General features: G+C 38.1%; 1 protein-coding gene across 1 annotated transcript in view; it reads left to right on the top strand.

Annotated features, from left to right (window-relative positions):
- Window positions 1–14,991, top strand: part of LOC110391014 (contactin-associated protein-like 2) — a gene marked incomplete at its 3' end in the record, with an annotated part of 175,208 nt that overhangs the window by 143,677 nt on the left and 16,540 nt on the right. The window contains exon 5 of the mRNA XM_021382672.1: window positions 13,226–13,429. Within this exon, the coding sequence (XP_021238347.1) occupies window positions 13,226–13,429 (204 nt within the window). The remainder of the gene's footprint in view (window positions 1–13,225; window positions 13,430–14,991) is intronic.

Raw genomic sequence — 14,991 nt, 5'->3', positions numbered from 1 at the left:
TAAAAATTATGAATAGGTTTACCAGGGAGGCAGGGGGGACAATATACCACTGACATTCCAAATTATAGCCTAGAAAACAGGACAAGGAAAACCATTTGAAAGTTAAAGCCTTTTTTCCTGTCTCAGGTCAGGAAAAAAGTAAAAACTGTGTTTACTTAAATTCAGTGTGAACAGAGTGGCAAGTGATACCAATGTAGTATCAGATCCTTACATTCGACAATGAAAAAAGATTTTACATGCATTAAAGGTGATCTTTAATGAGACATGTTTTTGCATCTTAGACAACAGTGAGGTTACTCACCAGAACAGATGTGAGTTTCCCCCAGCCAGAACTAGACTCAGACTTGCACACATTGCTTTTTAGAGTCAACTCTATAAGTCTGAATGATAACAGCAAGATTTTTACTGTGTGACATTTAATTTAGTACGGTATCTTTAAAGTATTTCTGCTGCATATTCCTTATTCAGTGTGTATGCAGCTCCTTTTTAATGTTCAATTTAAATATGAGCTCCCCAGCTGTAAGAAGTGAAGAACAGGCATTTAAGAATGATTATATGAAGAAAGAATAAAGAGTTTGAATTAGGAAGAAAAATTTGGCCTTTAGTAATGACTTTTCTTAAGGCATTAAAACATTAAAAGTCATGTTTGGAAGATTACACAGCATCAGATTAAACTGAGTGACATCAGCTCAAAAAAGAGAAATGCTGAGTATTTCATAAATCAACTGCGCATCTTCCTGCTTTCATTCGGTTGTAAATATTAAATCAAGGGCTCCATCTAGTCAGACATACACTTAATGTTTTAATAGATAGAATTGTCCATTACATGGCTCATTTATTCACTGAGTAAAGAGAATGTTTTATGACGTGGTACAACTCTTTGCTGTTTTTTCATAAGAAGTGAGTTCAGAAGTTTAATAAGAATTGAGATCTGTTTTGGCTATTTACTATGTGAGAGTCAGTTTTGTCCTTTTTTATTGACCTGAAGCTCTTGCAATTTACTTTTTTAATAAACAGTAAAAACAAAGACTATCTGTTTTCAAGTAAACTCAGTTTTTTACTGTACCTGAAATCAGAGTGCAATTATATATTTTAACATTCCCATTGAGAGCCAAAATCAGATGCTGGGTTTCACAATGAAGAATAGAAATAAATACATATACAATTGCAAGGAAGTCTTCTGACCCTTGTAAATTGCTATGATAAAATATAAAAATGCTGAATTTCTTATAAGTGTTTGTTCTTCTCAAATTTATTTGAAAACAACACAGCTAGAGAATAATAAATCATAAAGAATATTTGACGCTTCTAGTGCATACTTGCAAGATACTTGAAATATGAGGTTTTGATCATAATGCTATACATAAAAATGTTATACATCCTAAAAACTATTTAAAGTATAAAATCTCATAATAAATAGCTTCTATTTTGTCCAGTTGGTAACTACTATTGTATTATGACCTTTAAAAGTATTAACTAAATCATGATTGTTACAACTGGAAGAGCTTTTAGGAAAATGAAATGATTTTATGAGCTACTGCCTCTCACTTTGCCACTGATATAGGAAGATCACAGAATCACCAAGATTGGAAGAGACCTCCGAGATAATCCAGTCCAACCATCCACATATCACCAACAGTTCTCGCTAAACCGTGTCCCTCAGTACAACATCAAAATGTTTTTTGAACACCTCCAGGGACAGTGAGTCCACCGCCTCCCTGGCCAACCCGTTCCAGTACCTGAACAATCTTTTGGAGGTTTTTCCCAACATCCAACTTAAATCTCCCCAGTGCAACTTGAGGCATTCCCTCTAGTCCTATTGCTAGTTACAAGGGAGAAGATGCTGATCCCCATCTCACCACAACCTCCCTTCAGATAGTTGTAGAGAGCAATGAGGTTTTCCTTGAGCCTCGTCTTCTCCCAATTCTCTCAACCAATCCTCATAAGACTTGTGCTCAAGACCTCTCAACGGCTTTTCTGCCCTTTTCCAAACTTGCTTCAGAGCCTCAATGTTGTTCTAGTGCTGAGAGGTCCAAAAATGAACATGGTACTCAAGGTGCGGCCTCACCAGGGCTGAGTACAGAGGGATGATCACCTTCCTGCTCCTGCTGGCAACACTATTTTTGATATAAGCCAGGATGCCATTGGCCTTCTTGGCTGCTTGGGCAAACTGCTGGCTCATGCTCATCTGGGCATCAACCAACACCCTGAGGTCCTTTTCCTCTACACAGCCTTCCAGCCACTCTGCCCTAAGCCTGTAGCATTGCTTGGGGTTGTTACGGCCAAAGTGCAGGACCCGGCACTTGGTCTTGTTGAACCTCATCCCACTGGCCTCACTGCAGCTATCCAACCTGTCCATATTCCTATGTAGGTCCTTGCTACCCCCAGGCAGATCAACACTTCCTCCCAACTTGGCGTCATCTGCAAAATGAGGGTGCTCTCAATGTGCTCATCCAGGTCATCAATACAGATATTGACCAAGACAAGCCCCAGTACCGACTTCAGGGGACCACTATTCATGTCTGGATTTAACTCCATATGCTACCACACTCTGGGCTCAGCCATCCAGTCAGTTCATTACCCAGCAAAGAGTATACCTGCCCAAGCAATGAGCTGCCAGCTTCTCCAGGAGAACACTATCAAAGACAGTGTTGAAGACTTTGCTGTAGTCCAGGTAGACCATGTCAGCAGTCTTTCCTTCCTTCTCCAGGTGGGCCACTTGATCATAGAAGGAGATCAGGTTGGTCAAGCAGGACCTGCCTTTGATGAACCCATGCTGGCTGAGCCTGATCCACTGTTTGTTCCACACATGTCATGTGATCTCTCTCAAGATGATCTACTCCACAACCTTTCCTGGTACCAAGGTCAGGCTGACAGGCCTGAAGTTCCCTGGATCCTCCTTACGACCCTTCTCGTAGATGGGAGTCACATTGGCAAGTCTCCAGTCTTCTGAGACCTCTCCAGTTGACCAGGACCACTGATAGATGGTGGAAAGCAGCTTGGCTATCACCTCCACCAGCTCCCTCAGCACTCTCAGGTGGATCCTACCTGGCCCCATAGACTAGTGGATGTGCAGGTGGAGCAGTAGGTCTGTTTCCACCTGAATCATGGGGCATTTATTCTGCTCCCTATCTGAGACTTCCAGGTCACAGGGTAGAGCACCCTGAGGATAACTGGTCTGACTTAAAGACAGATGTAAAGAAGGTATTGAGGACATCAGCCTTTCTTTATCCTCAGTGGTCATGTTCCCCAGCACATTCAATAAAGCATGGAGATTCTCCTTAGTCCTCTCCTGTTAATATATTTGTAAAAAAGTTTTTTGTTCACTTTTACCACAATGGCCAACTTGAGTTCAAGCTGGGCTTTTGCCTTTCTAATTTTCTCCCTGAATATCCTAACAACTTCTTTGTACTTTACTCAAGTTGCCATTCCCTTCCTCCGGAAGATAATTTTCATGACAGTATAACTTCAAGGGAATGAAAACTAGTTTAAATTGCATCCTGCAGATATTTTTAGCTGTCTTTGAACTATATGTTCAGTCTCAGGATTTAACAGACCTTCAGCACCACCTTCTTTTCGTTTTCTTTAATTTAGTTATTTGAATAAACTTACTTTGAAGAGAAGAAAGCATGCACCATGTATTAGGTTCTCAGGACAAAATGCTTCCATTTTTGTAAAGTATCAATTCAATATACAGGTAATCTCAAGAGATTTTATGATTGGGAAAAAAAAATGAAAGATTAACTTGTTGTTCAGGAAAAGAAATTACTAGAATTTGGAGGAGAAACATGATGCCATGGAATTTATTTTTTATTTTTATTTCTATTTTTATTTTTATTATTTTTTGTGGTGTTAAGTTTGCTAACTCCCAGTTTTCCTCTCCCTAAGTAGAGTTTTTCAGACAGAGTGCATCTCGCATCATTCATCTTAACTGATTTTCTGGAGCCACTTTCAGAGGCAGATTTGAACAAAAGCTAGAAAAAATAAGGGTCTTAATAGTATACCAACATTATACTAATAACAATGAAATAGGAATTAATAGGAAAAAAGTAACAAGAAAAAAATGCCTGTTCTTCGAGTTTCAGAGAAACATTGGAAAGTGGCAAGTGTTGTTGGTGCACCTCTAGTGGATATTGCACTCAGAACTTGGCATAACATTCTCACCATCTTAGGGAATAGCCCCTCACAGATTTATTTTGAGAGTTTCTGGCAGATTTCTAAAATATATGAATAAAATTTGTGCCTTTTACCAATGAATTTAGTTAAAAATAAACCTTGACAAATATTCTTTACTACTTTGATACTGCAATATGGTGTATACATTTTATCTAATAGAAAGAAATACAAATAATTTTCAAACACTATAGCAAATGTTTTTTTTTTTCTTTTCCGACCATTGACATCATTTAGAGTTGAATTCATTGAGATGTACAACACTGAGATTCAGTACAGTGGAAACTAATCAGGCAATGGAAACTTAAATTTGATTTTTCTTCATGCTGTTCTTCTCAAATATGAAAAGGTATTCATCATTGTATATGCAAAATGCGTCCATATTAGATGTGGTGTTTTCCTGCCGCACCCTCCTTATGGCCTACATATTGCATTTTGAAAAAAAAATAATAAACTAAGCGTCAGTCAAACTGCAGTAGATTTCAAGCCAGTGAGGAGTCCATGTCCTTACAAATGAACTACCATGCCTAAAGGCAACATTCAAACACATTACCTTTGGCTCTCTCCCCCACTGAGAGAAAATATATAAAAGGAGATTTTTGGGGGCTGATGTGCTGGGACATAACTTCCTCAGTTTTTAATGGTGGAATGAGATGTAGTAATGTATCTCTAACAAGAGATTAGCTAACTTAGTGGTACTGAGATTCAAACTGCAAAGAGTCCAGTGGCAAATTTGATGTGTTGTCATGCTGTCATTACTTGGAATTCCTGGAAAAAATAGATTAGAACCTTTTGAATTAACTTCTGCGCAGGCATTTCATCATTAATAATATCAAAATATGAGGTTTTCTCGTTATGATTTTGAGCAGTATCCCTTGCTTGTGGAGGGAAAATTTTCAATTTTGCTGTCAAAATATCACAGAATTGTAGGGGTTGGAAGGGACCTCCAGAGATCATCCAGAGATCATCACAGGTAGGCTTTCAGACAGGTCTTGAATATCTCCAGAGAAGGAGACTCCCCAACCTCTCTGGGCAGCTTGTTCCAGTGCTCCGTCACCCTCACCATGAAGTTTTTTCACATATTGGTGTGGAACTTCCTATGCTCTGGTGTATGGCTGTTTCACCTTGCCCTGACCCCACAGACCGCTGAGAAGGCGTTGGCCGTGTTCCTTTGTCTCCCACACTTAAGATATTTATAGACATTAATAAGATCCCCTCTCAGTCTTCTTTTCTCAAGGCTGAACAGACTCAGGTCACCCAGTCTTTCCTCATAGGGGAGATGCTCCAGGCCCTTTATCATCTTTGTGGCCATCCGCTGGACTCTTTCCAGGAGACCTCTGTCTTTTTTGTACTGGGGAGCCCAGAACTGGATGCATTCAATACTCCCGATTGAGGCCTGACACGGGCAGAGTAGGGGAGGAGGATCACCTCCCTTGACCTGCTGGCCACACTCCTTTCAATGCATCCCAGGATCCCATTGGCCTTCATAGCCACCAGGGCAATATGTTGATAAAACATGATGAAAAAAGTGAGAAAAATGTCACCTAAGATTTCTGAGGATCACTAGTACAGAATCTTTATATTTTTAATCTCAGTGAAATGTTTCATATGAAGTGTGCAGGGTTGATCATGTAGAGGCCATTAGCAATTTTTAAATATGTGTGCATGTTAAATTTCCTATGAATATTGTTATTTTTTTTTCAGATAGATTGATAAGCATTTCTCTGGAAATTATATTGCTATTCTGTCCAATGTAAATTCACTACTACCTGCTGATAGCAGGGATTCTTTAATAATTCAAGGCAGTACCTTTATCAAAGTAGCTAATTAGATATGGTGAAGTCACTGTTGAATTTTTTTGAATGAGCACTTCTATATTTTTCACATGCTAACACAGACAATAGATTTACATTTCTATCACCAGAAAATGAGGAAATAGGAAAGTTTTATAGTCTGGGTCTAATTTTTTTTATAATTAATTAAATGAATTAAATGAACACAAAAAGGAATCTCTTTTACAGATTTGGTTCCATGACCAAAACTTACCAAATTCTGCAAGTAGCCACAAGTTTAAGACAAAAATATCTGCACAAGCCTACCTGAGTCTACTACACTAGGTAGTAAGACTTGTGGGTGGTGACTTATTTTCCTTTGAGATTTGGGAATTGGGGTCACTTTTGTCACCAGATTTCCTAACAAATTCTTAAAGATTTTCTGACGTCATTATTCTTCGGAGGAAAACTTCTTAAATGTGGCATCTCAGAAATATACCAGATTAAGGCCTAATACCTGAAAGTGGTGTTGTATTTTTAAGATGTCAATAGTGCTTATCCATATCTTAGGAAATCCAACAATGGAGAAGTCAGGTTGAAAGTGATCAGATTTGTATTTCCTATTTAAATGTATATATTTATTTTTAATATTGTCAGATACTTTTTTCACATCTTACCACATTTTTGTCTCCCTTTCTTCTTTTCCTGTCTCTCTCTTGCACTATGTAAGTATATATATATATTTACACATATATGCTGTCTCTTTCCTACCAATGGTAGCTACTTGAGTGGCTAAGGATGAAAAATATTATATATTTACACTGCAATTATAGGAACTATATATTTTACTGTCTAAGTACCATTTCTCATCATGGTTATTATCATGATATTAAAAAGCTAAGTGTCATTGTAGAAGGAATGTAAGTCATTACCGCATTTCTACGCATGGTAACTCTTAAACATAATTGCTATGTAATCTTTAGGTGATTGAATTATTATACAGGTCAATGTGCATGCTGGCAGCATAGCTATGAATAAAAGAAAGCTACTCAATCAAATATTAATTCTGTTTCTTTTTTAATTGAATTATTTTCAAAACATAACATTCAGGGCCATGTTTTGGAAAAATGTGAAACTTTTAGTCAGCTTTGTTAAAGTGTGTGATACAAATTTATGTCAATTAATAATGAAAAGAACATAACTGCATGACTAAGAGACTGATCCAGGGATGAAAAGGATACTTGCATTTTCATGAGCATCATGTTGAGAATCCACAAACCCACAAAAATCAAGTCAATGTCTTGATCAGTTGTGGGTCACATGCTTGACAGTCAAGATAACTTTTGCAAATGTTATAAAGAGATACCAGCTGGCCTTAGGGGAAAGGTGACACGTTCTATATAGGAGATGCTATAAACAGCAGGAATTAAATTTAATGAATATTAATGGAAGAGAATCTATGGCATTTTATGTAGAACTGTTCATTTATATTGAGTATTTTTTATGACAGTTACTTAAACCACAATATCCATTAAGTTCTTTATTTGTAGAATTTTTTCATGGCAGTTGTATGTCAGCTTATCATCTATTTAGCAGGTTTAGTTTACGTATGAGCATGGATTTTGTAATTACGTTGTGTTTAAAAATAGAACTTTAATGTATTTTTTTCTGTAAACAATTCTCATGCTTTTCTAAGATTTCTTACTTAAATGATAACTGTTTTTTTTTTAAGTAAAGTTAATAGGTTTTATATAATCTCTTTTACAACATTTTTCTTGCCATTTCCCATATTTCTTCAAAATAAGCTCCAGAAATAATTTATTTCCTGGAGTAATGAGATATCCCATCCCTGAATTCATATCTTGTTGATTCTGAATACAGACTCAGAATATGAATCAGAGTGCCCTCATTTCAGAGAGCTACATCATCTCTGCCTAAGTAAATGTCCTTCTTATATGCTGATTAAATTTTAATGCATTTCTTGTACTGCAACTGTAATGTGTTGTTTTGATACTTAATTTTGTACCTATTCAAGGTACCTAGTCCTGGAACCTCTCATTCAGAAGTATCAGATCAGATTCTAAGTTTTAACTGAACTTCAAGCTTAGTGAGTATTTTTATTGTAGTTATATGGCAAGATGTGTTTTATAGAGAGAATGCTGTACCAGACTAAATTATTGTTCTATATAATTTGTCTGGAACTAGAAATTCAAAAAAAAATTAAATCCTGCCCATTGAATTCCTTACAGGATATAAAGTAAGTGCTGTGGGAGTGATGATTGGTTGAGGTGATCCATGAAAATTTCTACAGATTAATATATATAATGCAGATATATAGGCAGTTTGAATGAGCCTTAAAATCTTTCCGTGACTATAACACAACTATTTTGGTGATATTAAGCTGCTATTACATCAAGTGTGTTCAAAAATAACATGAAACATAAGTGCACTGCAGGTACCTATTACTCAAGTAGAATGTATAGTGACGACATCTTAGAGAGACATGAGGAAACTTGCAGTATAGAACTTATGCCCTCAGTCTTCTGAGTCTCTTCTACTTCCATGGGAAGAATTTCGTGGAGCCTGTGACTGTTTCAAGTAGAGAAAGAAAGTGTATTACCTTTGTCTAATCTATCTTGCCCCTTCCTGGGCAGTCCATTCCTATGCCTGACCAATCTTTCGGAAAATAAGTTTTTCCTAACATGCAACCTGAACTTCCTCTGGCACAACTTGCAGCCATTCCCTCTAGTCCTATTGCTAGTTACAAGGGAGATGAGCCTGATCTCCATCTCGCCACAACCTCCCTTCAGATAGTTGTAGAGAGCAATAAGGTTTCCCTTGAGCCTCCTCTTCTCCAGACTAAATAATCCCAATTCCCTCAACCAATCCTCATAAGACTTGTGCTCAAGACCTCCTACCAACTTCATTGCCCTTCTCTGGACACAGTTCAGGGCCTCGATGTCTTTCTTGTAGTGAGGAGCCCAAAACTGAACACAGTACTTGAGATGCAGCCTCACCAGGGCTGAGTACAGAGGGATGATCGCCTCCCTGCTCCCACTGGCAATATTATTTCTGATACAAGCCAGGATGCCACTGGCCTTATTGGGTACCTGGGCATACTGCTGGCTCATGTTTAGCTGAGCATTGACCAACATCCCTGTTATAGTTTGCATGTAACTGAATAGCAGGCATTAATTTCAGAGTGACTGGTGCACAGGTGTCCACCCTTTTGGCTCGCCTGGGCTCTATTGAGAGAAGAGCATTAGATATGGAGGTTGGCGGCCCTGCCTGCGGCAGAGGGGGTTGGAGCTTGGTGATCCTTGAGGTCCCTTCCAATCCAAGCTATTCTATGATGATGATTCCTAAAAGGAATTGTCTTGAGCTTCATATACGTAGGTTACTGAAAGTAAAGCCTCCATTGATATTACAACAGATACAAAGAGCATAATAGCACTACTTGACAGAGTGAATTCTCAGCTTCATAACATAACATTTTTCAACATAATCACTACCATTAGCTATGCATTTTCACCAGGGATGGACAAGAGACCGCAAGCCATTCTTGTAAAAATCTGTAACTGTGGAGGTGACCAGCTGTAACGACTGCTGAAATCTACCACCCTCCAACTCATTGTGTTCACATCCACTGTTTCGTCTCCATGAATGTTTAGTTATCATCAGTAAATGTCAATGACTGCCACGTGGAGGAATTCAGTTACCCACCTTTGCTTCCTGTGCACTTCCATGTCAGATGCCATTTTGTTAAACTACCCTTCTGATGCAATCTTTCACACACAAAGTGTAATGGAATATTGTCTGGAAATTTCATCCTCTGTTACCATACTATCAACATCTGTCTCTGACGCCGTGAGCCAATATAATAAAGCAGGAGGCATTACTTTTGGAGCATCTCTTGTAAAATAAACAATATAATTTACATATATAAGTAACAAAACTTATTTTAATTTTTAATATTTTTATTAAAAAAGTGGGGGCAACAAAATCGTAAAACTAGTAGGATATTTGACATAATTTTTGTGAAACCAGTGCATCAGTCTGGTTCAATAGAAATGGTTGCAATTCCTAGTGAGTTCTCAAGGTGTTAGTCAGAGATTTTTGATGAAATTTTATTTGTCCTGTGCTTCATCCTTGAAAATAATTGTTCACAAATTTATGTACTGCCAGAGAGCGATGACATGAATAAGGTGGGATGGTGAAACAAGGGATATTTGTCTCTGCTAAGAGAGCTCTTACAAAAGTCTGGTGAAGAGACAGGATCAATGTTCTGAGTTAAATATTTGATTGTAACTCTATACATTACATTTAAAATTTTGCAGGTAATTTATTTATGTGAACTGAAAAGAGGGTCAAAAATATACAAAAAAAATTGACATCCTTTTCAGTAATCTTGAATCATATTCTCAAATTCCTTTATCAAAATAGAAAGCATGGCTGCATGTTTTTCACTGTTCACAGTACTGTTTTTAGCCAAAGTACCAAAATACATAAAGTTATTTGCCATAACCTCACTGTGCACTGAGCCCTCTCCATGTCCTGGTTTCAGTCAACTCAGTGTTAGCAGCAGACCCATGTGTGGTTGTTTCTAGGTGATGGGTGAGCACCTGGGGCCAGACCAGGCAGGTAGGTTAGGAAGAGTAACCGCCATGGTGGTGCGGAGCAGGGGCCGGGCTGCATGACAGGTGGGTCACATGTGGCCCATGGTCCACGGGTTGGACATGCCTGGTCTAGCTGGAAAAATCCTGAAGGACAGAAACATAATGTGTTGGTCTGTATATCTGAAAACTCACTTTGCTTGATGATGCAAGCTTGTATGGCCAGCCACTTAATCAACGTAACTGCAAGCCTTGGTCTCAACTGAGTGTCTTTTAGTTAATGATACAAGATGGGTTGTGGATTTTGTGACTTAACAATGAAATAGATATCATTTATGAGATGTTGGTTTTGACTTTACATACTTTTCAGTAGAAAATATATACTAAACACCATGAAGCCTGATGAAATGCTTTTCTTTGACACTCAAATATCTCTTCAATCACTGTCAAAAGTTTTTCTGGAAATTACAAAATGTGAAAAAGAAACCTACAAAAGTGCTATACATAAGCAGTCTCTTGATGGTAGTTGAGGACTCAGCACTAGTAAAAACTGACTCAGCAGATCATTTTGGTATTCCCTGAATTCTCAGGCATTTAGGCATGGTTGTAAGAATTTCTTTAGGCACTTCACTGAATCTGGATGAAAATAATATTTCAGAAATTACTTGTAAGTAAGTGTTTTTTTTAAATACATGTCTCACATATGTTGTCAAAAACAAAGGCAACTTTTTTAACATAATAGCAGATAATGTTGACTACCTAAATTTGAATTGAAATATGTAAAGTTTATTAATCATAATATACAAAATGCTTTAATGGAATTTTTAAAGATTCTACTGCACTAATTGCATTCTAATTGCACAATGGAATATTTTTGTTAGTGTGTTTTTGACGAGGTTTGAAAGATTTAATTTACTTTCCACCATGATAACAAAAGCTAGTTAGGAATTTTAGAAAGTTGCAATCAGTCATGCAAGAGACGTCCACAGAAGTAGGCAAAAATAAGAAAGATGTAATTGAAGAATACATGATAAAATGTTATTTTTGATTTAACTCAGAGCATGAAATGAATTATATGAATATGATGTGCCAATAAATGTGGATGCTTCTGTAGAACATAAGTGGGAAAGACTCTTTTCTTTAAAAAATTGAACATTTTAAAAAATTATTTTTAAGGAGTTTAAATTATTAGTTGTGAATAGTGAGGAACGAATACTGATAGAAATAATAGCTAGCGCACTAGTGATTTATCACAGCTTAAGTGGCTTATAAAAAAAGGGTTTTATTAAACAAATCTCTTTAAATTTTTAGAGATCTGTATGTTTGTAGTTTTTTACCGAACTGTTTTTAAAAGAGAAGATTCAGTACTCAGTAGAAGTATGCCTGTTCATTGAAATGAAGTTCTGTGGCTATTGCTTCTGGATCTTGCCTCCAAAAAAATTGTGAAAAATTGTGGGTCACTGTTTAGAGATTAAAAAATAAAAATAATACTATGTCAAATTCTGTGTAATCATTATGTAACTTTTACATGCATATTGGATTAACTTTAAAAGAAAATCATTGCATCCCTCAGTTTTCCTCCCCCATTTTGAATAAAACCAAACTTAGATAAAAGCTTAGTCCAAATGATGGAAATTTTCTTCCTGAGATCAGTTGAGGCTAAATTTTATAAAACATCTCCATATAAAACTGAACAAGGCAAGGAAAAATATTTTAAAACTCCTAAGTAATTACTTTAGTTTCATGTCTTAGTGTTTACGGTCTTCACAGATAATATGACTGAGTAATTATACATATACATATAATATAAGTAATTAATGACAACTCAGAAGTTTGTCTCTCATTTTCAACTCTAGTTAAGAAAATGTGTAGGAAAGCAACTACATTTAAGAGAAGCCAAGGTAAGTTAAGTACTGTGGTAATATTTTGTCAATGGTTTATGGGTGTTCGGCCCGGTTCCGTAATGAATGAGGCAGGGGACCCATGGACCCATGTCCCGGGAAAGGGAAAAGGGAAAAAATATATGGACCTGAGAACAAAACAGCAGCAACAATCTGAGGAGAAACAAACTAATCTACTAAATAAGATATCGGCATGCAAAATAATACAATATAATACAATATAATTAAAATTTAAGCTGATAAATGCAATACAATGAGAGAGAGTGTCCCAAAATTAAAGGTAGGCCTTACTCTAGTACCAACGGTCAGATGGCTGGAGAGCAAGATGCTGCCGGGACGAGAGACAGGCAGAAAGAGAGAGCAAGGTCTTGTGATATGTGAATTTTTATCTTTCCCTCTGACTGGAAAATGGTAACAGGGTTGCAAAGTCCCCTGGGAAATGTAGTATTCCTTCTCTTCTGAGAACCAGGTACATACACTACATGATGTTATGATGCAGAATACCAATAACCGAAAATCATAAAACCATGACATGTTCCCCTGATTCTGCTCTTTTACATCCTGTGAATTAAACTTATGCCCTTCCTGGTTCCTACATTTTATAGGAATGATTCTTGGTCACGAGAAAATGCATTTGCAATGCATACTGCACTTACACAAGTTTTTATTCTGTTCAGATACAATCCACATATGACATATCTGTTTTTCCAATAGCTACTGGAAAATTTGACTACTCCTTAACAATGTTCTTTATTTTTTTCTTTAGGGGCTGATGTTATCAATTTTGATGGCCACGTAGTGTTACCATACAGATTCAGGAACAAGAAAATGAAAACATTGAAAGATGTCATCTCTCTGAAATTTAAGACCTCTGAAAGTGAAGGTGTAATCTTCCATGGAGAAGGACAACAAGGAGACTATATAACCTTGGAACTCAAGAAAGCCAAACTTTTTCTAAATTTAAATTTAGGTACATCTTGACTGTCTAGTTTTGTGTCCTTTCTAACACTTGTCCTGGTTTCAGCTGAAACAGAGATGTCTTGGTTGTTGCTGAGCGATGTGAGCATTCCCAGGCCCAAGACAGGACAGGTCACTTAGTGGGAAAAAGAAGTCACCTCTGTAAGCATGATGGCAGGGTGGAGCCAAGACAGGTGGCTGGAATTAGGCTAAGGATTATTCCATACAACATGACCTTCTGGTCATGACTACTATCCACTGCTGATCTTCCAAACAGGTGGGGAGGAAGATGCATCCCGTAGTCTGAGGGAAATGAAGAAAGACTTCAAGGTCTTGGGACATTTGGTGAAAGGGTCTGGGGTGCAGGTTATTTTCTCTTTGCTCCCTCCATTTTGAGGTGATGACATGGGTTGGAATAGAAGGATCCAGTCCATAAATGCCTAGCTACGAGACTGGTGCTGTAGGCAGGTCTTTAGGTTCTTTGATAGTGGCTAGTATTATAAGACATCAGACCTGACAGTAATAAATGGGAAAGGTTTATCTCACAGTGGCAAAAGGGTTCTGGGACAGGAATTAGCAGGGCTCATTCAGGGAGCTTTAAACTAGATTTGAAGGGGGATGGGGTTGTAGATGGACTTACACTGACAGGACAGTACCCTAGTATTGATGAAGACCAGGAGGCCTCCAACCCCCCTAGGGTGAAATCAGCATGCACAACTTGCTCCCTGAAATGCCTGCACACCAATGCATGCAACATGGGGGATAAGCAGGAGGAGTTAGAATCCATGGTCTGGCAGGAGATTATGATCTGGTGGCAATTAGAGAGACATGCTGGGACAGATCACATGACTGGAATGTGTTCATGGATGGCTATGTCCTTCTCAGGAAAGACAGGCCAGCAAGGAGAGGTGGCAAAGTTGCTCTTTACATGAGAGAGCAACTAGAATGTATTGAGAACTGTCCAGGGGCAGATGATGAATGAGTTGAGAGTTTGTGGGTGAGAACTGAGGGGCAGGCTGGCATGGGTGGTACTGTTGTGGGTGTCTATTACAGGCCACTGGATCAGGATGAGGAAGATGATGATGACTTCTACAGGCAGATGATAGCAGCCTCACTATTACAGGCCATGGTTATCATGGGGGATTTTAACTACGCTGATATTTGCTGGAAGGCCTACTCAGCCATTCATCCATAATCCAGAAGGTTCCTCTAGTGCACTGATGATAACTTCCTGATGCAAATGGTGGATGAACTAACTAGGAGAGGAGTGCTGCTGGATCTTGTTCTCGCTAACAAGGAGGGTCTGGTTGAAGCGGTGAAGATTGAGGGCAGCCTTGGTTGCAGTGACCATGAAATGGTGGAGTTCAGGATTTCATGAGGCAGGAACAGCATACCAAGCAGAATCACAACCCTGGATTTCAGTAGGGACAACTTTGGCCTTTTCGTGCAATTGCTAGGGGAAATCCCATGGGACAGGATACTTTAAGGTAAAGGAGACAAAGATAGTTGGTTGGCATTCAAGGACCGCTTCTTCCAAGCTCAAGATCAGAGCATCCCAGCAGGTAGGAAGTCAAG

This window comes from Numida meleagris, unplaced genomic scaffold (genome assembly GCF_002078875.1).
Source record: "Numida meleagris isolate 19003 breed g44 Domestic line unplaced genomic scaffold, NumMel1.0 unplaced_Scaffold262, whole genome shotgun sequence".
NCBI classification, from domain to species: Eukaryota; Metazoa; Chordata; class Aves; order Galliformes; family Numididae; genus Numida; species Numida meleagris.
This window is presented reverse-complemented; position numbering and strand designations above follow the sequence as displayed.